The sequence below is a fragment of the Eleginops maclovinus genome, chromosome 20, assembly GCF_036324505.1.
Source record: "Eleginops maclovinus isolate JMC-PN-2008 ecotype Puerto Natales chromosome 20, JC_Emac_rtc_rv5, whole genome shotgun sequence".
In the NCBI taxonomy this organism is placed as follows: domain Eukaryota; kingdom Metazoa; phylum Chordata; class Actinopteri; order Perciformes; family Eleginopidae; genus Eleginops; species Eleginops maclovinus.
Genome location: NC_086368.1, coordinates 16,226,219 through 16,249,067, shown reverse-complemented (window position 1 = coordinate 16,249,067; position 22,849 = coordinate 16,226,219). Strand labels below are relative to the sequence as shown.

The following is a 22,849-nucleotide window of genomic DNA, read 5'->3' as shown; positions in this document are numbered from 1 at the left end:
GAATTCCCTGTGCTGTCCCAAACAATGCCCCCTAGAGGGCTAATAAATAGTTACCAAATGCTCCTGTTTTGGAAAGTGACAGCAGGTGTGATCAGGACACACTCAGGTGAAGACTGAATACTCCTACTTAAGAGCAGACAGACTGGCAGGGAAGCCTCTCCAGTCCTGCTCCTTCATGCGTCCCTGCGATTGTAAGTTTGACTTTAATCTTGATTGTTTGAATGAATACTGCACTCTGTGTTTATTTACTTTATTTGCCACTTGTTTATTTTGTGTATTATTTGATAACCAATATGTATTCCTTTGTTTTGTTTGCCACACTGCAGAAATCATGAGTTGGAGAAAATAAATGGAACCAAACTGCACCTCCTGACTAGAACTCTTTTATTAGAGGCCCTTAAGTGGTTAACAATTCATGTTGGCAAAATATGAGTCAAATTCATTTCACTCACCTTGTATGGTGATGGAGGACGTGTCACTGTGAGGAGATGGAGAATTTGACCCTTCAAATGTTACAGTGTAATAACATTTCACTTGAACCTCAGCAGGTGATCTGTGTTGGGACATCTCCAGCAGCTCAGTTCCTGTCAGTGTCTTCAGACAAGAGAAAACTCTGACAGTGTGTCCACTTAAAGTGTAGAAATAACACTGAGACACAGAAACAGATGGTGGAGTCTGACAGTGCAGAGTGACTGAGTCTGTCTCTGTGATCACGGGTGGATTCACTGTCAGTGTTGGTGGCAAGAAGAGCTGGAAATATAAATATATTTCAGATATAAAAAGCTGAAAACTGAATTTATTTAAATCATTTATGATTTCTAAATTTAAGATGGCAGAGTAATCATAACGTATAACTCTTCTCTCAAGGCCTGAGCCACTATGTTAAGAGCCACTGTTGTTTGTGCTGATAAAGATGTTACTTGTTATGTTTAATGGTTAATGGATATCGTCTCAATCAAATGACAAGACTCTCAAAGGGAAGAAAACAGAAGATGGGAAGGGGAACATCCAGTAAGGTTCTACATTACAGAGTATTGAAATGGTGACCAGACGGAGGTTAAGTATTGACTTGTTATAACTGGTAGCATCCGTATGATAATTTGCCTGACAATGGTCACAGTGTCACTCTTCTTTGTGTCAAATGCTAGAGAACAGAAGGTAGCCAGTCTGTGTATTGAAGATGTGAAGAAGCCTGGGAGTAGAAGTGGGCCAAGGCAAAATCAAGATAACTGAATGACACTTAAATGATAAATGTTCATGATAGATAGTAATTTGTATCATGGGGAAATGGTTATTGGTAAATAGTGTCTCATTGTCCAAGGGATCAATATTTAGAGGTAGACATATATTATGTGAAATACTGAATAATAATATTAATACAGTTATCATCTTAATGAGAAATTGTGATTTAATGTAAAGTGAAGATAAACTGTAAACTAAACCATTTGTAAAAATTGTCAATATATGAACAGACTTTAATAAACTTCCCAAACAGTGAAAACAGCAAAAGTGGACATGAAAGAAGATTTATCAGAGACTGACCTTGTGTTTGAATTTTGTGAAAGGAATCTGCCAGAAAATACAATGTTTAAAAAGGTTAAATCAACATAATGATAATAATGTATTAATGCCTTATTGAAAATATGAAGATAAAGACCAAAATAGACTTTCTTTTTTCAGGAACTCATTTAAAGGTCTGCACCACAGTTTAACAATACGTTTCCAGATAAAAACTTAATTGAAACACAGGTATGAAATGAACAACCATAAAAAGAAGAGGAGGTAAAATATGCCACATGATTGTTGACAAAATGTCTGCAGGTTTGAACCTACAGTAGTTTGTTAAAGTCTATATTAATAATGAAGAACTCTCCTGAAGGTATAACTTACAGATGAGGATGACAGACAGCAGACGTCCAGCCATGATGAAGCTGAATAAGACTTCTCAGATAGAAGAAGCTTGTGTCTCTGAGTATGTGAGCTTTGATGTACTTCAGTGTCAATTTGCAAAACCTGCTCTCAGGAAAACCACAGCTAGCATCACACATGAAACAGAGAGGCCACAGAAAATTCCACACTGTGCATCTACTTGATTTAACACAATTTATTAAAAACTTAGAACATGTTATGTATTTATATCAGGTCTACCAAAGCATCAGCTCACAGGTTCAGAAGAAAATGAAAGAGTCTGTTCATCATGTGTTCACACGCTGCTCACAACTTTACAGAAACACTTAGCTTGTTCATGTTCTGCTTGAATCAAACATGAAGTTATTTCATTTTTGTCCTGAACATAAAACTCTGCAATCCATATTTCACTTCATATGTCCAGTGTTATGCTGCACAGGCTGTGTTTTTTGTTCTAGTTGGTATTGAAGTAAAGTCAAGGCCCCCACTTTTTCCATGGAGGTTTTTACTTCTTCTGCCTCAGTTGAAATAAAACTAAAACAAACAACTGATTAACTTATTCTCCCCCTGTAACCTGAACCCTTTGAGACTCTTCATCCATTTTCTAACATGTTAAAGATATAAAAGCTAAAATGTTTAATGTATTGATTAGGAGAAGGCTAACATGGATTAATATGTATGTAGTATATTAATTAGTATATAACAACACTTAACTGCACAAATCCAACTTGTGTTTGACCCATCTGAAATTTCTCTGAGAAACACAATTCTATAACTTCAACATGTTTTTCAAAAGCTGCACACGTTATCTCTGTGGTCTGATGCAGATGGTTCCTCTTGAGACGCTGTGGTTAACACTTTTCATTCTAGTAGGAAAGTAAAAAGACATGACACACACACAATGGTACATTGAACTCTTTTCACGTATCATACAATTTCTGTCCCGCCTAATTGGCAAAATATCAAATAATGTAAAGAAACAGTGTAAGTTATTCATGTTACTGTACACCCATTGTGTTTATACATACTGATGAAAATATTATATATATATTATAATATCAAATATTAAAGCTGGAGAAAAGAAAAGCAGCTCACTACTTGAACCTTGCAGGTAAGTTATTTATTTCTTGTTTCTCCTCCCTCTCTTTCTTTCTCCCTATCTCCTGTGTACAGTATATGTGTACCGTTTTCTGTCTCCCCCTCTCTCTCTGTCACGTGTGTGTGCTCTCTCTCTCTCTCTCTCTTGCCTTCTCCATCTCGTGTGTGTATTTTATTTTCTCTCTCTCCCTCTCTCTTTCAGCTGTGTGTGTGTGTGTGTGTGTGTGTGTGTGTGTGTGTGTGTGTGTGTGTGTGTGTGTGTGTGTGTGTGTGTGTGTGTGTGTGTGTGTGTGTGTGTGTGTGTGTGTGTGTGCGTGTGCGTGTGCGTGTGTGTGCACTGGTTCTCTGTATTGTTAATAAAGATGTATTGAAATGTTTAACACCTTGTGTTTCCATTGCAGATATGTGAATGAACTGCTGGGGCGGGAGCAGTATGTCTCCTGTTCAGTAGTCTTGCCAGCCTTAAGCTACTTGTTCAGAGTTGTGGAGCCCTCAGACGATGATCCAGTTTATCTTTTGATGTTCAAGAAGGCCTTTACCACAGACCTAGCTCAACTGAAGGATAGCACCAACCTCAAATGGCTGAAGATCACTACTGCCATTGACCCTAGGTTTAAAGACCTTAAGTGCCTTCCAAAAGTTGAAAGGAGTGAGGTGTGGGCTTCAGTACGTGACCTGATGATGAGAGAGACACGTGCACAACAACCACCTGCTGAGACAACAGAGGAACCATCTCCAAAGTAGAGGAGGAGGATGACCATGTTGCTGTGTTCTTCTGATTCAGATACAGATGACGAGGAGGAGTCCATAGAGCATTGTCTGGATAGCTACAAAGCAGTGCCAAAAATGGACATAGAGGGGTGTCCACTACAATGGTGGTCAAAGAGAAAGGGAGCACATGCCAGGCTGGCACCCATTGAACGCAAGTACTTGTCAACCCCTGCAACCACAGTGCCTTGTGAGTAATAAGGCAGTACTACCACAGAATAGTCATTCAATACGGTCTATTCTTATGTAACAAGACATGAAACTACACTTGTCAATTGTGTCAAAATAACTCAAAATGAGGTATTTCTTACTAAGAATATGTTCCCTATTTTAAAGTGAAGTCTTGTTTACAACCAATAAGCTAATAGTTTGACTGTAATTGACCTGCACAGGTTCCCTATTCTAAAGTTGACTCCACTTCACACTTTGTAAATACATTATAGCACACAACTGTTGAAATGAACCTCAACAGTACATGAACAAAGTAGGCACACATTGAAATATGTCTTTTATTTATGAACCACTAAAGAGATGTTCAAACACATCCCAAAACTTGTCAAGTTTTCCAAGGCTGAGAACACATATGCAGCCTGAACTTTTTCATAAAATACAGATTTTACTTCATGTTTATGTGTGTGTGATCATACTGTGTGACCTGCTTGTATGAACTTACACAATAGGTGAAAAGTGATTATTGTCAGGGGGTTGGGGAAACAGGACCCAAGTGCAGTAAAACAAAAGGGAGGCAGGTATGGGTCCAAACAAAGGCGAGCTTTATTTAAATTAAAGCTGTACTTTCAACCAAAAAATAACCACACCAACACTAACCAGGGGACACAGGGACACCGGGAACAAGAGCAGATAGACGGACGGGCAGGAACAGGCAGGTAACATGTTTAACAGCAGGTAGCAAACGACAACGACTGAACAAGAGACAAAAGGGGAACCAAGACTAAACACACAAGGCTAATCAGAAGACCACACACAGCTGGAGAGGGGAGGAGAAACACAGGGGCAACAGGTGAACACAATGACACAATCAGGGAAAGGAGGGAAACTCAGACAGGGAGTAAAACTTAACATGACACAAGAGGGTAAAACCTTTCAAAATAAAACAGGAAACAGACACAAAACAAGGATCATGACAGATTATTGTGTTTTTGACAAGATTAAAATTGTAGAATCATGCCATACATTTGAAAAGTGTCAACAAAATGTTAAATACAAATTTTACAAAAATATAAATGTGCAAATATGAAATATACAGAACCATTATTAGTCTGTATGCACCCATTAGAATGGTTATATGTTTTCATTGTTTGAACACTAGATGGCGCAATGGGGCAACAACATACATAAATGATCTCCCTGGCACAGGAGAGATTGATTGTGACTGGAGAGCAATAGTTTTTTGACCGTGTCTGTGCACACGCTGTTGTTCTTTGAAAATAAATTATATTGAAACCTAAAAACCTCGTCATGAATAGATGTACAGGCGTCCAATTAGCAAACCCAGTTTAGTTAATCCCAGGGTGATATTGAGTAGCAATAGTCCCCACAATATTAATACCTATTGTAACCCTCTTTTTGTCACATGGGTTACATGTACAAAGACCTACTTTTCACCGCGTAATCGTTTTCTGTCAGTGTGTCTAGCAGACAGAGCTCTCTAGATAAATAATAGTGTCAAAGCTTTTGACTTAGAGTGTAATTATCAACTTGCTATCTGCAATATCTGCAATTACCTTTCACAGGCTTCAGACTTTATATTTGTTCCTAAGGTCATGCAAACCACTTTCAAAGAAGGAACATATTCTAAGTTAGAAAAACCACATTTTGAGTTATTTTGACACAATTAACATGTGTAGTTTCATGTCGAATAGACCATATTTGTTTGGTGTTATTATGGGAGAATGACTATTCTTGTGGTAGTACTGCCTTATTAGGCCCATATTGAGCAGAGCATAAGAAGACCAAAACTCATGTACAACAACTTCCTTACTTGCAATAAATAAGCAATAATTAGAGGGTTATTGAGGAAAAACTCTCAACTAATGGCCTATTACTTGTAGAATATTGTCATGTAGAGTAAGGCATTAATGATTGTTTTATATTGACTGATAAAGAATCAATGCACTGCTAATATGCATCTTAACAACTAGTTGTTGGTGAATTTGTGTACCTTAATATAAAGTTGTTACCCAATTATATATTCAATTTAGCCGTAACTTTAAGTTTTAGTTGACAAAAACGCCATCAAAAATTAGGACTAGATAGAAACTCATTTCAGTTTAACTGTTTCAAGTAGAGTGAATGGCTCATATTTCAACCCTGAGAGCAGCACCTCCAGGGGAACTAGAGGAAGGCAGGCATGAGCCACTCTTGGGCCTGGTGGTGAAGATAGGAAGGACAGACTTTAAGTAGTTCAATGGCTGTGCAGGCTTGAACCGGCCTGTGTAAGATACTATGTCTTGACGTGGAAATCAAATAGTTGTAAAGACCATGCACATGTGGTGCTCCTGCCCTGTGACCTGTTACATAGGTGATATAGGTTGGAGACATGGTCTTGAAAAGATAAATGTAAAATGTTCTCACACCACATGCCACATGTGAAAAAGAGTGTCCGATTTCAGCAAATGAGATTATTTTTTTCTCAGTGCGGGTGTGGTTTCACCAAGTGTGTTTCAGTGCTACTTTGAGATGCATGTCTTGCATTGTTGTTCTGTGCAACCTGATGAGAAAAAAATCCACTCTTTTGGCCCTTTGTTTTTTAAAGGCTGCTTGTTTGTCATTTCAATGTGAGTTTCAATAAACAACTTAATTTTTACCATTTAGGTTTTATGTTGCTTTCCCTTTTTCCCAACGAGCTGGGACGTAACACATACTAACACTCTATAGTGATTTTAGTATCTCTGGTCAACTTGAAGCTGCATTCAAATGGGAAATGCTTAAATACAAATTACTAACAGCTTTTAAGGACCGAGCTCAAATGTGTAACTGTGTAGACAATTTTAACCAGAATGTGTTCAGAACTGGAGCTGTGTTGTTGGAATCTTCTGTTTCCTTCATGCTTCACCACCATGACTCCTTCACCAGCTGTGGGGCAATCAGCACTTCAACCTGACACCTCTTGTATAAGTATTTGCTATGAATGTCCAATCATTAAACTTCTGTCTGTAACTTAAATAGGTTTGTTTTTTAGCTTATAGCTTTTTAGTAGTTTTCTCATACTGACTTATTCTTACATTTTTCTTGCAGTGCTTTTGGAAATGCAATTCTGAGCTTTCATATGTTTTGTAATCGGAGACAATCTGTTAAAGGGAACTTTTGCTTTGAAGACATGTATACAAAAAACATTTCTATCTACTTAAGATAGAATCAAACACATCAACAAAGTTCTCACCAGCACTTCTCTTGTTACAGAGAATTGCAGAAACCAGCAAGATGACACCCACAAGTGTTCCACATCCAGCCACAACTGCTACAAACTTCCATATTTCTGCTTTGAAACGAGAGCAATTGTCAGTTGTGCTTTTCATAGCATTAACAATATCAAGAAGGCAAGTCCTGTGAATAGAAGTATGCATTTCTGAGTAAATAAGGTTTTAAACATTTAATGGTGGAGTTTAAGTGGTGAACAAATACATGTACTCACCTGATGCTGTTTTCTGAGGGGTTGCAGTGGTAGAGCTATCTTAATACCAGGCGTATGAACACTTGAACCTATTAACAGACAAAACATGTCTAAAACATCCACTGCAATTCATGTTAGCATTTTTATGCAACAATAGGAATCTTTAGTTTACCTGTTTCATCATGATCAGGACCTGGATTCACATGAGTCATACTAGTTAGTGTGTCTTCAGAGGCACAAAAACATACAAACATTAAAACCACAGAATATACTGTCTTTGTTCAGGGGTACAAATATAAAGCAGCATATCAGTTTCAATTTGCTGATTAATGTCTTTATTTATTTTAGAGTTAGTATGAAACATGGAATAATTATGTCACCTGATGTTGGTTTCACTTGTGTGAGGGGGGAAAAGGAGGAACTACCAGTGATACTTGGGGTGCTAACAGTCCGACCTGGTGAAACAACAGTTAATTATAGCTGTATTATAAGTGGATAATGGCTTTATTTTACTTGAACAATATGGGCTAACATCTTCACAGTGGAAAGGTTAATTACACATACAGCAACTGAACATCCTTCACAGAGTATTTGAGTAATCAATGAGCAACCATCACTATGTGCTTAAACTGAGATTCGGGATAATTACTCTTTATAAATATATTCAGTGTTGAGATTATTGAGAATATCGCATAATAAGATAAGAGAATATAAGATAAGATATCACATAATATGTACCTTTATTAATCGCTGTGGGGAAATTCAAGTGTTTATGCAGCAACAGAGAAGAGGAAAAACAGTACAGGTGCACACAGGGATATGAAACACAAATTGAAATTCTAAATTCTAAAAGATTCTAAGAAAATTATCTATAGCTACAGATACATAACAAAGTATTGTTAAAAGTATTCAGAATACACAGGATTTTTTATTTACTTATTTTAAGATTATTATCTAAAATTGTTTTATCGGATGTAAGAGGAATCACAGGAGGGGAAACACTGCTAACAGACAGACCTGCTGAATAAAACATATATTATTTATTTCTAAATAACAAATATGGTAAGTGCTTTTGTTATGTGATATGATATATATTTTAAATATTTGCCTGTCCTATCTGAGGTTATAATCAATGTAAGCATAGTCTCTGTCATGTGTTACTATTATCTTTATATGTATGTGTACATTATATCAAACTTCTCTATTCAATGTGTATTGTTACAAAAACGAAACAACTATTTCTTGTGCAATAACAACACTTGTTAATGTTAGTATTGGAGTAAAGCAGTCACTCACTGTGTATGGTGATGGAGGACGTGTCACTGTGTGGAGATGGAGAATTTGACCCTCCATATTTTACAGAGTAATAACATTTCACTTGAACCTCAGCAGGTGAACTCTGCTTTGACATCAGCAGCAGCTCAGTTCCTGTCAGTGTCTTCAGACAAGAGACAGAGACTCTGACAGATTCTTCTTTCACGGTGTAGAAATAACACTGAGTCACAGAAACAGATGGTGGAGTCTGACAGTGCAGAGTGACTGAGTCTGTCTCTGTGATCACCGGTGGAGTCACTGTCAGTTTCGGCGGAAGAAGATCTGGAAACATAAGGATATATTCTGTTAAATAGTTGAATACATAATTTGTTTGAAACCATTGCTGATGATAATTTTGTATATAATGGCAGAGCATTGCTATTGAAAACATAAAAAAGTGGTGTGTTTCTACTTTAGACAGATATGCTACTGAAATTGTATTAAATATTAACAGTGTTGACTCACTTTGAATGATGATGGAGGATACATCACTTTCAGGAGATATAGTCATGTCACCATAATAACATTTCATTTGAACCTCAGCAGGTGACCTCTGCTGTGACATCTGCAGCAGCTCAGTTCCTGTCAGTGTCTTCAGACAAGAGAAAACTCTGACAATGTGTCTGCTTAAAGTGTGGAAATAACACTGAGTCAAAGAAACAGACGGTGGAGTCTGACAGTGCAGAGTGACTGAGTCTGTCTCTGTGATCACCGGTGGATTCACTGTCAGTGTTGGTGGAAGAAGAGCTGGAAATATAAATATTTGTCAGATATAAAAAGCTGAAATTGAATTTATTTATATCATTTATGATTTCTAAATTTAAGATGGCAGAGTAATCATAACGTATAACTCTTCTCTCAAGGCCTGAGGCACTATGTTAAGAGCCACTGTTGTTTGTGCTGATAAAGATGTTACTTGTTATAATGGTTGTAATGGTTAATGGATATCGTCTCAAACAAATGACAAGACTCTCAAAGAGAAGAAAACAAAAGATGGGAAGGGGAACATCCAGTAAGGTTCTACATTACAGAGTATTGAAATGGTGACCAGACGGGGGTTAAGTATTGACATGCTATAATCGGTAGCATCCGTATGATAATTTGCCTGACAATGGTCACAGTGGCACTTTTCTGTGTGTTTCGAATGCTAGAGAACAGAAGGTCGCCAGTCTGTGTATTGAAGATGTGAAGAAGCCTGGGAGTAGAAGTGGGCCAAGGCAAAATCAAGATAACTGAATGACACTTAAATGATAAATGTTCATGATAGATACTAATTGTTTTATTTGTATTATGGGGAAATGGTTATTGGTAAATAGTGTCTCATTGTCCAAGGCATCAATATTTAGAGGTAGACATATATTATATGAAATACTGAATAATAATATTAATTAGGGATGCACCGGATCCTGATTTTTAAGATCCTGCCGGATACCGGATCCACTGCTTAAGATACTGCCGGAACCGGAACCGGAACCGGATCCTACTCGGATCATCAGCTAGTACATTATAATGCAGTGAAAACCACTTTACAGTTCATTACTTCATTTCCTTTCCTTAACAGATGAAACATACGCAATAACTTCTAACATTATCTATTTTATTTCAATAGTTACTTGGAACACACCGCTGAAATGTGCAGCTTAACGTCATTTGTGTACAGGCTTATTGTTCAACTTCTGTTCAATCCAAAGAACAAAGAAAGAGAGCAAAAAATTAGATTATTTATTACTAAAGAGAATGAGGCCTGTCATAAACAGCAAGCCATAAAGTGCTCTTTGAAAAGTAAAAGAAAAGAGTAAAAAGAATCCAACATAGGCCTACTGCTTTTACAAACTAAAATATAGCAAATGTAGCACATGTATAACTCTTGGATACAAAATGTTAATAGGCCTGGTAAATGTAATGAAAAAAGATGTAGGCTAATAGTAGCCTATTAACTGCAGACTGATTTCTCAGAAAAAAAAACACTGGGAATCTTGATAATCATGAATGCTCATGGAACAGGCTATTTCACTTTTCAAGCACATAATTGTAGGCTTAATTAGAACATTAAACAAAGTGTGGCACAAAAAACTCGAACCTACTCTATATTATGAACAACTTCTATAGCTAGCTTTCACAGAAAATGAGCGTTTCCTTTCAGAAAAACAAGACGCTCTGCATTTATCGGCGACAGCCGGTTGCGCGTGTGAGAACGGATGTCTCCAGCGGTGCTGAAAAGTCGTTCACTGGGTACAGAGGTTGGTGGTGGGCAGAGATAAACTTTGTCCGTTTTTGACAGCAGTGGAAAGCGCTGCTGATTGCCTCTCCACCACTGAAGCGGGTCTTCGGTTAGAGGAATCAGTGGCTCGCTGTAAAAAACGCTGACCTCTGTTTCGGCGCTCAGTGTGGCTGTCTCACACTCGGTGTTGCTGCGGAACAGATCGTCCCAGTTGCTCCAGATACCTGAACAGTGTCGTTTCGCTCGGCCTGTCGCCCCCTCTGTCTCAGCCTGGTCAGATGGCGCTAGCCTCGCACGCGAGTCTTGATCTGATTCGGATATGCGGGAGACAGCCTCCTGCACAAGTAACTTTGATCGGCACTGGAGTGTGTCATTCATCCAAAATTTGGTTTTATATCTCGGATCAAGACTTGTTGCCACAATGAACGCAGCGTTGCCCTCAAGTCCCTCAAATCTGTCTCGCAGGGACGTCAGCATGCGCTCTTTCATCTGTTTAATTCCACTGCTGTCGGTTTCATTGTGAATGAAGCGCTTCAGCATCATCACAGCTGGCAGGACTGTTGATATGCATGCATTTTCTGCACTTATTTCCCTTGTCAACTCCTCGAAAGGCCTGAGCACACTGAGCACATCTTCCATCAGAGTCCACCTCTGAGCATGAATATGTTGCATGCTCTCCGTCTCTGACACATAGAGGTTTATGGCACGCTTCTGTTCCACCAAGCGATTGCACATCAGATAGGTAGAATTCCACCGTGTCACTACGTCCTGGATTAATAGGTGATGTGGTAGCCCCAACTCCTGCTGAAGAGCTGACAGCCTTGATTTCGCGCTTGAAGAGTGTTTAAAGTGGCCTACTGTTTTCCTGCCCAGTGCGAGCATGTCAGAGATACTTTTTTGGGATAGAAGGCTTTCGTGTATGCACAGCTGGAGCGTGTGTGCGAAGCAGCCAGCACTGGGAATGCCAGCTTCGGACATGGCTTTGCGCATATTCGCAGCGTTGTCCCTCAGGACCAGGTGACATTTGTTGACAGGTATGTCCAGTGGCGGTTCTTCCATTAGGCAAACCTCGGCAATTGCCTAGGGCCTCAACCAAATAGGGGCCCCCAAATCTGACCATCCCAGTCACAGTAAAGACACAAAAAACGAATGTTAATTTGTTACTTAAGTGAAGTAAAAAAACAAAACACATTTCTAATAAAAAAACAAGAAATATCAGCATAATACCGAATTAATGTCTAAATAATAATTGTCCAAGCACACATACCCCCCTCCATTACTGTGCATTGACTAGTCCATAATATGATGACGTAGCAATAATGACGTGCCTTCAAACCAAAGCAGCGGGAAGTAAACTGTATGCGACTCGGTAAAAATGAAGCGGAGCTACGAAAGTGGTTATTCTAAAAGAAAGAGAGCAAAAGAGAGCAAAAGAATTGCAGATACACTGCCAAAATTAACGTCCTTTGGCTTTTTTACATCTCCTGCTGCTACAGCATCCGCTGTAGTAGCTCCTGAACTTGCTAGTTCTACATGCTCAGCAGGTATTGATGAGGAACATGTTGAAGTGGAAGGAGAGGTGGCTATGGGTGCCGAAGGAGAAGAGGTGGCTATAGAAGCCGAAGCAGAGGAACAGGTGACTCTGGATGATGAAGACGAAGGTGATTTAGTGGTGAGTAGTGCTAGGCCATTTACCACCAGCAGTGGAGATAATTTAATAATAGGCGACGACCCTGCACATTGGCCAAAAAAGTTAACAGACAGAGAGCGTTGTTCAATAGTACAGAAAGGACCAGTGCAGATACGAGGAGATTTCCCCCAGAACACTCAGGGCAGACGATTCACAAACACTTACTACAACATGAACATGAAGAATGGTGAAAAAATCCAGAGGTCCTGGCTCGTGTACAGCATGATGAAAGACCGCGCTGTTTGCTTCTGTTGTCGGCTGTTTGGCAATTGCAACAAGCAGCGGTTCAGCTCCGATGGCACAAACGATTGGAAAAATTTAGCAGCCATTTCAAGAATGAGGGCCCCATGTCTATATTTTGCCTAGGGCCCCAAAATGGCTAGATCCGCCCCTGGGTATGTCCCACGCTTTCATAATGCCTTGCAGTGCGTTTGCGATGTTAATAGCTGTGTGTCTTCCATCGAATGCCTCGCATTGTAGGATAGCAGTCACGCGGTTGAAATGATCATCAATCCAATGTGATGTTACGCTAAAATATGACTGAGTGGTGTATTCGCAAGTCCATGTGTCACATGTAAATGAAAAGGCCTGCGCTTCCTTGACATGCGCTCGTATACGGGAAGCTACCGTTTCATACATTTCAGGAATTATTTTATCAGCAAAGAAACGCCGTGAGGGGAGTTTGTAACGAGGTTCAAGCAATTGCACTAGCTCGGTGAACCCAGTGTCTTCCACAATGCTATATGGTTGCAAATCAACAGCTATCATTTTACCGATTGCGGCATGTATGGCATTGGCTTTTGGGTTGTCTGAAGCCCACGGTTTGTTTGGTACAGGGCTAGTGAAGTTGGTAATAGTGGTCTGAGTACCACTCTGTGACTGTGCTGCTGTGGTACCTGTAGCCTCACTGACGTTAGACTCGGCCTTGCACAACTCATACTCCGTTGGATGCTTTGCACGGAGATGTTTAAACAGCGGAGATGTTGAGTAGTCTAGTGTCTTTACCTCCACGAGCCAAATTTGTACTGCAAAGCTTGCATATCGCGCGACTTGAATCTCCCTCTTTCAGTTCAAAGTACTGCCATACAGCACTTTTTCGGCTCAATGCATCCATTTCCGCCGACGACTGCTAGCACAATGGAGGTTATCTTCTTTAAACATTTAACGACGTAATCACGTTGTGCGTACGTGCTGTAGGATCCGGTCCGGTTGGGGCACCGGGTCCGGCAGTAACCGGACCTCGTCAAAAACGCCACTATCCGGCAAAACCGGACCCCGGATCCTGGATCCGGTGCATCCCTAATATTAATACAGTTATCATCTTAATGAGAAATTGTGATTTAATGTAAAGTGAAGATAAACTGTAAACCAAACCATTTGTAAAAATTGTCAATATATGAACAGACTTTAATAAACTTCCCAAACAGTGAAAACAGCAAGAGTGGACATGAAAGATGATTTATCAGACACTGACCTTGTGTCTGAATTTTGTGAAAGGAATCTGCCAGAAAAGACAATGTTTAAAAAGGTTAAATCAACATAATGATAATAATGTATTAATGCCTTCTTGAAAATATGAAGATAAAGACCAAAATAGACTTTATTTTTTCAGGAACTCATTTAAAGGTCTGCACCACAGTTTAACAATACGTTTCCAGATAAAAACTGAAATGAAACACAGGTATGAAATGAACAACCATAAAAAGAACAGGAGGTAAAATATGCCACATGATTGTAGACAAAATGTCTGCAGGTTTGAACCTACAGTAGTTTGTAAAAGTCTATATTAATAATGAAGAACTCTCCTGAAGGTATAACTTACAGATGAGGATGACAAACAGCAGACGTCCAGCCATGATGAAGCTGAATAAGACTTCTCAGATAGAAGAAGCTTGTGTCTCTGAGTATGTGAGCTTTGATGTACTTCAGTGTCAATTTACAGAACTTGCTCTCAGGAAAACCACAGCTAGCATCACACATGAAACAGAGAGGCCACAGAAACGCCCACACTGTGCATTTACTTGATTTAACACAATTTATTAAAAACTTAGAACATGTTATGTATTTATATCAGGTCTACCAAAGCGTCAGCTCACAGTTTCAGAAGAAAATGAAAGAGTCTGTTCATCATGTGTTCACACGCTGCTCACAACTTTACAGAAACACTTAGCTTGTTCATGTTCTGCTTGAATCAAACATGAAGTTAATTCATTTTTGTCCTGAACATACAACTCTGCAATCCATATTTCACTTCATATGTTCAGTGTTATGCTGCACAGGCTGTGTTTTTTGTTCTAGTTGGTATTGAAGTAAAGTCAAGGCCCCCACTTTTTCCATGAACTTTTTTACTTCTTCTGCCTCAGTTGAAATAAAACTAAAACAAACAACTGATTAACTTATTCTCCCCCTGTAACCTGAACCCTTTGAGACTCTTCATCCATTTTCTTACATGTTAAAGATATAAAAGCTTAAATGTTTAATGTATTGATTCGGAGAAGGCTAACATGGATTAATATGTATGTAGTATATTAATTAGTATATTACAACACTCAACTGAACAAATCCAACTTGTGTTTGACCCATCTCAAATTTCTCTGAGAAACACAATTCTATAACTTCAAACTGTTTTTCAAATGCTGCACACATTATCTCTGTGGTCTGATGCAGATGGTTCCTCTTGAGACGCTGTGGTTAGCGTTTGTCATTCTAGTAGGAAAGAAAAAAGACATGACACACACACAATGGTACATTGAACTCTTTTCACGGATCATACAATTTCTGTCCTGCCTAATTGCCAAAATATCAAATAATGTAAAGAAACAGTGTAAGTTATTCATGTCACTGTACACCCATTGTGTTTATACATACTGATGAAACCAAACATGTGTATGAAACATGATCAAGCAAATATTAAAGCTGGTAGAAAGAAAAGCAGCTCACCAATGTGGCTGCATTCATAAGTGACGATGCTGTACGTCTCATCATAACCACTCTGTAAGTTCTTTATCAGAAAGACAGAGGGAAGGTAAAGTGAGAGTTAGCAGCATGATCACTGACTGAGTGGATACAGAAGTGTTTAAATTACCTCTCCACTGCTGAGCTTTCCCTTATATCCACAGGCATCTATAACACAAAAAAGCACAATTAATAAAAACCTGATCACCCTGAACCTCCGTCTGGATTCTTTACTAACTTACACAATGAGCAGGGAGGACACATGCTTTGGCGGTCACACAAATCAAGTTCTCACCAGTTCTTCTTCTGGTCGAAAGAAATGCCAGTCCGAATAAGATAACACCTCCAAGAGAAGCCACAACTATTACCAACTTCCTTTTCCTTGTTTCTATTGTGAAAGTCAGAAACAAGTCACAGTTTCAATTCCAACACAAAAGCAAGACGACTGTGTACCTGTGATCAGTAAAGGGCAAACTAAATATAAAACATGAAGGAGAGCGTATTGCTTTGTAAACTAATATAAATTAAACAAGTGAGTACAGTTGAGAAGATGATACATTATTGAATTACAGAAAAGAATGAAGCAAAACAGGTTGCTTTTCTGTGACACTACAGAGCAATACTCACTGCTCAAACCCAGAAGAAACATGTAATATGAGCCCACAGTAGATTAGGAGGTAAACATTTTTACCGTTAATATAATTAATGTTACATATTACACCAAAAAGGATAGCTTTAGCTAATTTGCTGCGTAACATGTCAATTTGCTATAGGGCAGAAAAAACTACTTTAGTAAATTTCATTTTATTCTTAATGTTAATATAAGTAATAGATTATTTTTGCTCACCTGATGATGGGTTCACTTGGGTCACAGGTGGGAAAATAGCTTTAGTGCTAGACTTATGAGGCGTTCGACCTATTGTAATAAATAAATAAGTCAGAAACACAAAAACATTTGGAGAAATTTCATGTTGCTGTTTTTGATGGACTTACAAATATTTTGCCAGAATGAATAATTACTCAACTGAGTATTTGTGTTACCTTGTGTTGGCTTCACTGGTGTTATGGATGTAGATATGAAACTACCAGTGTTTCCTGATCCAACAGTAAGACCTAGTTAAAGAATAAAAGAAATATAAAATCATTTAAAAATGATTTGTAATAAATGAAAGTCACATTTAATAAATCTGTAATTGTTTTTCCTGATGTTTGTTTGGTCGTAGTTATAGTAGTGGATGAACTGATAACAGTCTTTCCTGATAAGACATTCAAAACAACAAATATAATAAGTACATTGAGATGAATTCTGGATATCTATTAAAAGATATAGCATGTCCTGCCTGTGGTCATAGTAGATGTCGTCATAGTCTGTGTCAAGCGTTTCTCCTTTTCCTCAATATCTAAAACAAAAGAAGATGGATTTGGATCTGTCAGCCACGTGTGCAGAAAACATATCTTTATGCAATCACTTGAGCATAAGGAGGGAGCATAAGAAGAAACATATGTTTAGTTTCAAACCGTCAAATATGGCATCTGAATAAATGCATTAAAACACAAACACATTTATTAAAGCCTTATGTAAACATGTTCTGGATTGTTATTTAGGGAGAGTTAAACTTACCTGTGGGGATAGTAGGAGCTGATATTGTGGAGCGCATATTTGATTCTCTTCCCACAATATCTGCAGTAAAAGAAACAAATTTGGGCCTTTCAAATTTCTTGTGTATGAAAAAAAACAAACATTATTTATCTTATTTGACTTAAACACAGAGCTGTTGCAAAAGGATAAACGAGTGAAAAATGTCATCTGATCCACCACTTTGGTCCACATAGGAATGTATGTGCGTGTGTGTGTGTGTGTGTGTGTGTGTGTGTGTGTGTGTGGCAGCAGCTGCCTTGTTTATTTTAAATGTGTCTTCTTCTTTAGCGTAAACATTTATTTTCCTTGTCCAATTAATTTGATTCTTATTCCGATGAAAATAATTTGATATTGAAACACTTCAAACGGCTTTCCAAAAATAAAAAAAGTAGGAAATACTACGACTGACCAGTCAAGCTGTATCCATCGCTACGAGGAGACAAAGAGTCGGATTCACTTCCCAAACTATAATCACAGCTGGCATCATGTCTTTTCACAAAATGTAAATGTCTTAGAAAGTCATCGGCTCTGAAAGTAAACTGGCAGAACAGCCGATTCTTTGAATCCCTTCTCTTCCCGCTGGTTGTTTGGACTGGATGTTTTTTTTCTCCAAAGTACAGGTTACATCTCGCATCATGATTAGCAGATCCAGGCAGAGTGCAGATAAAGAGAACGAGTTCACCAGGAAAATGTTGAAGACTCATCTGTGGTTTTTGACCTAAAGAAAAAGTATTAATGAAAAGTTATTAAACATAATATTCTTATGTAAAACTGTCACACTCCACACTTTTAAATGTTGTATTATGTCCTTATTATTTTTTACATGCTTTAAATTCCTGAATTTCCCACTGGGATAAATAAAGTTCCATCTTATCTCATCTTAACAGATCGCTACACTGTAATGAAAATCATCCCTCATTATTGGGACACTGTAAATATCCTAAATATAACATTTCACCCCAAAGGTGGCATTTTAATGGAAATAAAAGTTGTTCAAATGTTGAATCTTTTTTCATTTCCTTTTAAACATAAAATGTGATACTGCATTTTCCACTAACATAATATGATAATATTTGAAATAATGAGTAAATCAGTCACTCACTGTGTATGGTGATGGAGGACGTGTCACTATGTAGAGAATTTGACCCTCCATATTTTACAGAGTAAAAACATTTCACTTGAACCTCAGCAGGTGATCTCTGTTGGGACATCTCCAGCAGCTCAGTTCCTGTCAGTGTCTTCAGACAAGAGAAAACTCTGACAATGTGTCCACTTAAAGTGTAGAAATAACACTGAGGCACAGAAACAGATGGTGGAGTCTGACAGTGCAGAGTGACTGAGTCTGTCTCTGTGATCACCGGTGGATTCACTGTCAGTGATGGTGGGAGAAGAGCTGGAAATATAAGGATATTAGTCAGATATAAATAATAAAAGGGATATGAAAGTATTATTAATGGTGACAAATGATTTAATGGAGAAAACTATATACTTTATAATCAAATATTTTGTAAGATAAGGTAAATATCCAACAATAAAAAAACCTGGACAATAAAGACAATCGATCAGAGACTGACCTTGTGCTTCATACAATTGAAAGAAATCTGTCGAAAAAAACAATTATAAAGTTAGCAAGTTCAAGAGACGTAAAGTTAACAAATTAATGAGTTCAACGAAGAAGAAAAAACGTAACAGTTGAACGTGTTTTGCCTCCCCAATGGACTCACAATCAGCACATGGAAACGTAGGCAACAACAACACATTACATATTACACTTTATAAAAATAAGAGTAAATATTAATCCATTTCAGAAGCTTTCTAACTGTACGACCTGTTTGCTCACTAAGCCTTCACCAGGTCTCTGAACACATGGACACTCCATGAGTATGAAATTCAATGAGCAATATGTTAATAATACACACTCTGAACAGTTTTAAACAATGGACATGTGGATTATCAAAAGCAAACAACCTCATTTCTAGCCTGCATAAGTTTGTAATAGCCTACATTAATAATGAATAAATCAATAAGAGGTTTAACTTACACACGAGGATGACAAACAGCATGCGTCCAGCCATGATGAAGTTTGTGTGTTTGACTGTGTGACAAACTCACTGTAATTTAACAAAATGTTCTCGAAAGCCACAGGTAGCTGTAGAAGGGAATGACATTATCATACAGGCCACAGACACACACTTCATATCCTGTTTAAATTATCTTTACGGTTTTATTTTTCGGATTGACCACACAGAGACTCAATGCTTAAAAAAGACGAGTACGTGTTGTTTGGTTGATAAACTGTGTGTGTGTGTGTGTGTGTGTGTGTGTGTGTGTGTGTGTGTGTGTGTGTGTGTGTGTGTGTGTGTGTGTGTGTGTGTGTGTGTGTGTGTGTGTGTGTGTGTGTCTTTCTGTGTGTGTGTGTGTTTGTCTGTGTGTTGTGTGTGTGTGTGTGTGTCACTTTATAAAGTATATGAAAGTCTTCACTGACAGTGTATCAAAGTAATCATGTTTGTCAGAGCATTGTAGAATCTCTCATTGGTGTAATTCATAGTTTTAAGTCGTCTTAGAAAACTTTGGTAAAGTCATAGTTGTGTTTGAGGGCTGAATACATTTTGGACATAATGATCAAATTTAACGTAATAAAAATTCACAAATAAATGCAAAGAAAGAAAACTCTTGGATTTCAAATGAACTTTGATGGCTGTGAGCAGTCTCTCTTAGGACTGATGCAGCTTCTCTGCTGTTGTCACTATGAAAAGAAAGAAAAAGACAAGCCTTAACTGCCTTCAGTAAAGTTTAGATGTGAGTGATCATTATGCATTTTTTCAACGTATAAAAGGTGTTTATTTTCTGATACACTGCAATAACAACTTTAGCATTTAGCAGAACTTGCAGCACCAAGTGGTTTATAAACGTGTGTAAAAACCTCATGCTTTAAACAGGAAGAGAAAGCAGCTCACCACTGTTGCATTTATAGGTGACAATGCTGTAGGTGTCATCATAATCACCCTGCAAACCAGTGATGTTTGCTTTCGGTCTAAATTGGAGAAAAAAATAATCAACAGGTGTCTTTAAAAAGAATACAAAGGAATTCAGAAGCACAGTATGCATTTGCACATTGAAATACTGTATTTCTCTCCCTAAACATTGTGTATCTGCTGCAGCTTGCTCCACCACCTCCACCTCGTCCTCCATCTTCTTCTGCTTTGTATTCATTTTGTTGACTTAACAGAAATCTAGTGTGATTTCTGAATTATGTTTGCAATGATATAATTTATGTGTTAGAGTGTTAATTTTCCCAGCAACATTATCACTGCTGGTGAGACTTCTTCTGTACTTCATGGTTTAAACTTACTTCTGCTCTCTGGGATTTACCAGTTCTCGGGCAAACACTGTAAAAGCTTATCCGAAAGGTGGTGCTAGAGGAAATATTGGGTTACAAATGGTGCTATATTGTTGCTAAAATGTGAAATAAGTACCAACATCATTAACAATACAAGAGAGTTATGACCTGTTTTCACCTCTTGTTGAGGCAAACCCTGTGATATAATGTGAAGGACTGTAACTGCAGCTGAGTTGACCCAGCTCACATCCACTGAAGGAGGCCCTATAGGGACCTCTGGTGGAAGTTCAATCCAGCAAGTTCAGAAAAGTAATCTACTAAACTGTTGTGACAAAGAATAAGAAATATGTGCATCAGTTTTATGATCATATTATGATATAAATATATGAAATTAAAGTTAGTATTTTCTCTGATTCAGCAGTTTCTTGACTGACATGAATCTCTCAAATATGACATTCTGCATTTTTGAATATGTACATATACATATAATCTACAATATTTGTATTTTGCACAAAGGACGGGACATAATTAAAAATAAAATGTTTATTATATCTCTTCGCCTTGGAATCCCCCAGTCAGAGCTGGTTGATGTGGCCAGGGGAAAAGAAGTTTGGGGCTCTCTGCTGGAGCTGTTACCGCCGCAACCCTGACGGAAAAGCGGGAGAAGATGGATGGATATATACAGTGGGGCAAAATAGTATTTAGTCAGCCACCAATTGTGCAAGTTCTCCCATTTAAAAAGATGAGAGAGGCCTGTAATTTTCATCATAGGTACACTTCAACTATGAGAGACAGAATGGGGGAAACAATCCAGGAAATCACATTGTAGGATTTTTAAAGAATTAATTGGTAAATTCCTCGGTAAAATAAGTATTTGGTCACCTACAAACAAGCAAGATTTCTGGCTCTCACAGACCTGTAACTTCTTCTTTAAGAGGCTCCTCTGTCCTCCCCTCGTTACCTGTATTAATGGCACCTTTTTGAACTCGTTATCAGTATAAAAGACACCTGTCCACAACCTCAAACAGTCATACTCCAAACTCCACTATGGCCAAGACCAAAGAGCTGTCAAAGGAGACCAGAGACAAAATTGTAGACCTGCACCAGGCTGGGAAAACTGAATCTGCAATAGGTAAGCAGCTTGGTCTGAAGAAATCAACTGTGGGAGCAATTATTAGAAAATGGAAGACATACAAGACCACTGCTAATCTCCCTCGATCTGGGGCTCCACGCAAGATCTCCCCCTGTGGGGTCAAAATGATCACAAGAACGGTGAGCGAAAATCCCAGAACCACACGGGGGGACCTAGTGAATGACCTGCAGAGAGCTGGGACCAAAGTAACAGAGGCTACCATCAGTAACACACTACGCCGCCAGGGACTTAAATCCTGCAGTTCCAGACGTGTCCCCCTGCTTAAGCCAGTACATGTCCAGGCCCGTCTGAAGTTTGCTAGAGGGCATTTGGATGATCCAGAAGAGGATTGGGAGAATGTCATATGGTCAGATGAAACCAAAATAGAACTTTTTGGTAAAAACTCAACTCGTCGTGTTTGGAGGAGAAAGAATGCAGAGTTGCCTCCAAAGAACACCATACCTACTGTGAAGCATGGGGGTGGAAACATCATGCTTTGGGGCTGTTCTTCTGCAAAGGGACCAGGACGACTGATCCGTGTAAAGGAAAGAATGAATGGGGCCATGTATCGTGAGATTTTGAGTGAAAACCTCCTTCCATCAGCAAGGGCACTGAAGATGAAGCGTGGCTGGGTCTTTCAGCATGAGCATGATCCCAAACACACCGCCAGGGCAACGAAGGAGTGGCTTCGTAAGAAGCATTTCAAGGTCCTGGAGTGGCCTAGCCAGTCTCCAGATCTCAACCCCATAGAAAATCTTTGGAGGGAGTTGAAAGTCTGTGTTGCCCAGCGACAGCCCCAAAACATCCCTGCTTTAGAGGAGATCTGCATGGAGGAATGGGCCAAAATACCAGCAACAGTGTGTGAAAACCTTATGAAGACTTACAGAAAACGTTTGACCTCTGTCATTGCCAACAAAGGGTATATAACAAAGTATTGAGATGAACTTTTGTTATTGACCAAATACTTATTTTCCACAATAATTTGAAAATAAATTCATTAAAAATCCTACAATGTGATTTTCTGGATTTTATTTTCTCACTCTGTCTCTCATAGTTGAAGTGTACCTATGATGAAAATTACAGGCCTCTCTCATCTTTTTAAATGGGAGAACTTGCACAATTGGTGGCTGACTAAATACTTTTTTGCCCC

At 38.5% G+C, this 22,849-nt stretch overlaps 2 protein-coding genes across 4 annotated transcripts in view; both read right to left on the bottom strand.

The window, feature by feature from the left end:
* LOC134883078 (uncharacterized) overlaps positions 1-14,565 on the bottom strand; it is a 51,132-nt gene extending 36,567 nt beyond the window's left edge. The window contains exons 1-4 of one of the 2 annotated variants that reach the window (XM_063911207.1): positions 14,456-14,565; positions 14,108-14,134; positions 9,188-9,469; positions 8,705-9,004 (exon numbers count right to left, since the gene is read on the bottom strand). In XM_063911207.1, the coding sequence (XP_063767277.1) occupies positions 8,705-9,004; positions 9,188-9,469; positions 14,108-14,134; positions 14,456-14,489 (643 nt within the window). In that variant the 5' untranslated portion in view covers positions 14,490-14,565. Of the gene's footprint in view, positions 1-54; positions 184-452; positions 736-8,704; positions 9,005-9,187; positions 9,470-14,107; positions 14,135-14,455 lie in introns of those variants that run through there. The other variant, XM_063911209.1, reaches the window with a different exon arrangement.
* On the bottom strand, positions 14,216-19,611 carry LOC134883079 (uncharacterized). 2 transcript variants are annotated; one of them, XM_063911211.1, is made up of 12 exons: positions 19,269-19,611; positions 18,802-18,828; positions 18,330-18,620; positions 17,637-17,945; positions 17,210-17,269; positions 16,929-16,988; positions 16,630-16,701; positions 16,436-16,504; positions 15,831-15,976; positions 15,719-15,756; positions 15,574-15,634; positions 14,216-15,339 (listed from the first exon to the last, which is right to left on the bottom strand). In XM_063911211.1, exons 1-12 carry the CDS (start codon positions 19,300-19,302, stop codon positions 15,325-15,327), a joined length of 1,182 nt encoding a protein of 393 aa, XP_063767281.1. In that variant the 5' UTR covers positions 19,303-19,611; the 3' UTR covers positions 14,216-15,324. The 2 variants fall into 2 exon arrangements, with proteins under 2 accessions (XP_063767281.1, XP_063767282.1); XM_063911212.1 differs by having other exon boundaries at positions 15,884-15,976.
* Between the last annotated feature and the right edge of the window lie 3,238 nt (positions 19,612-22,849).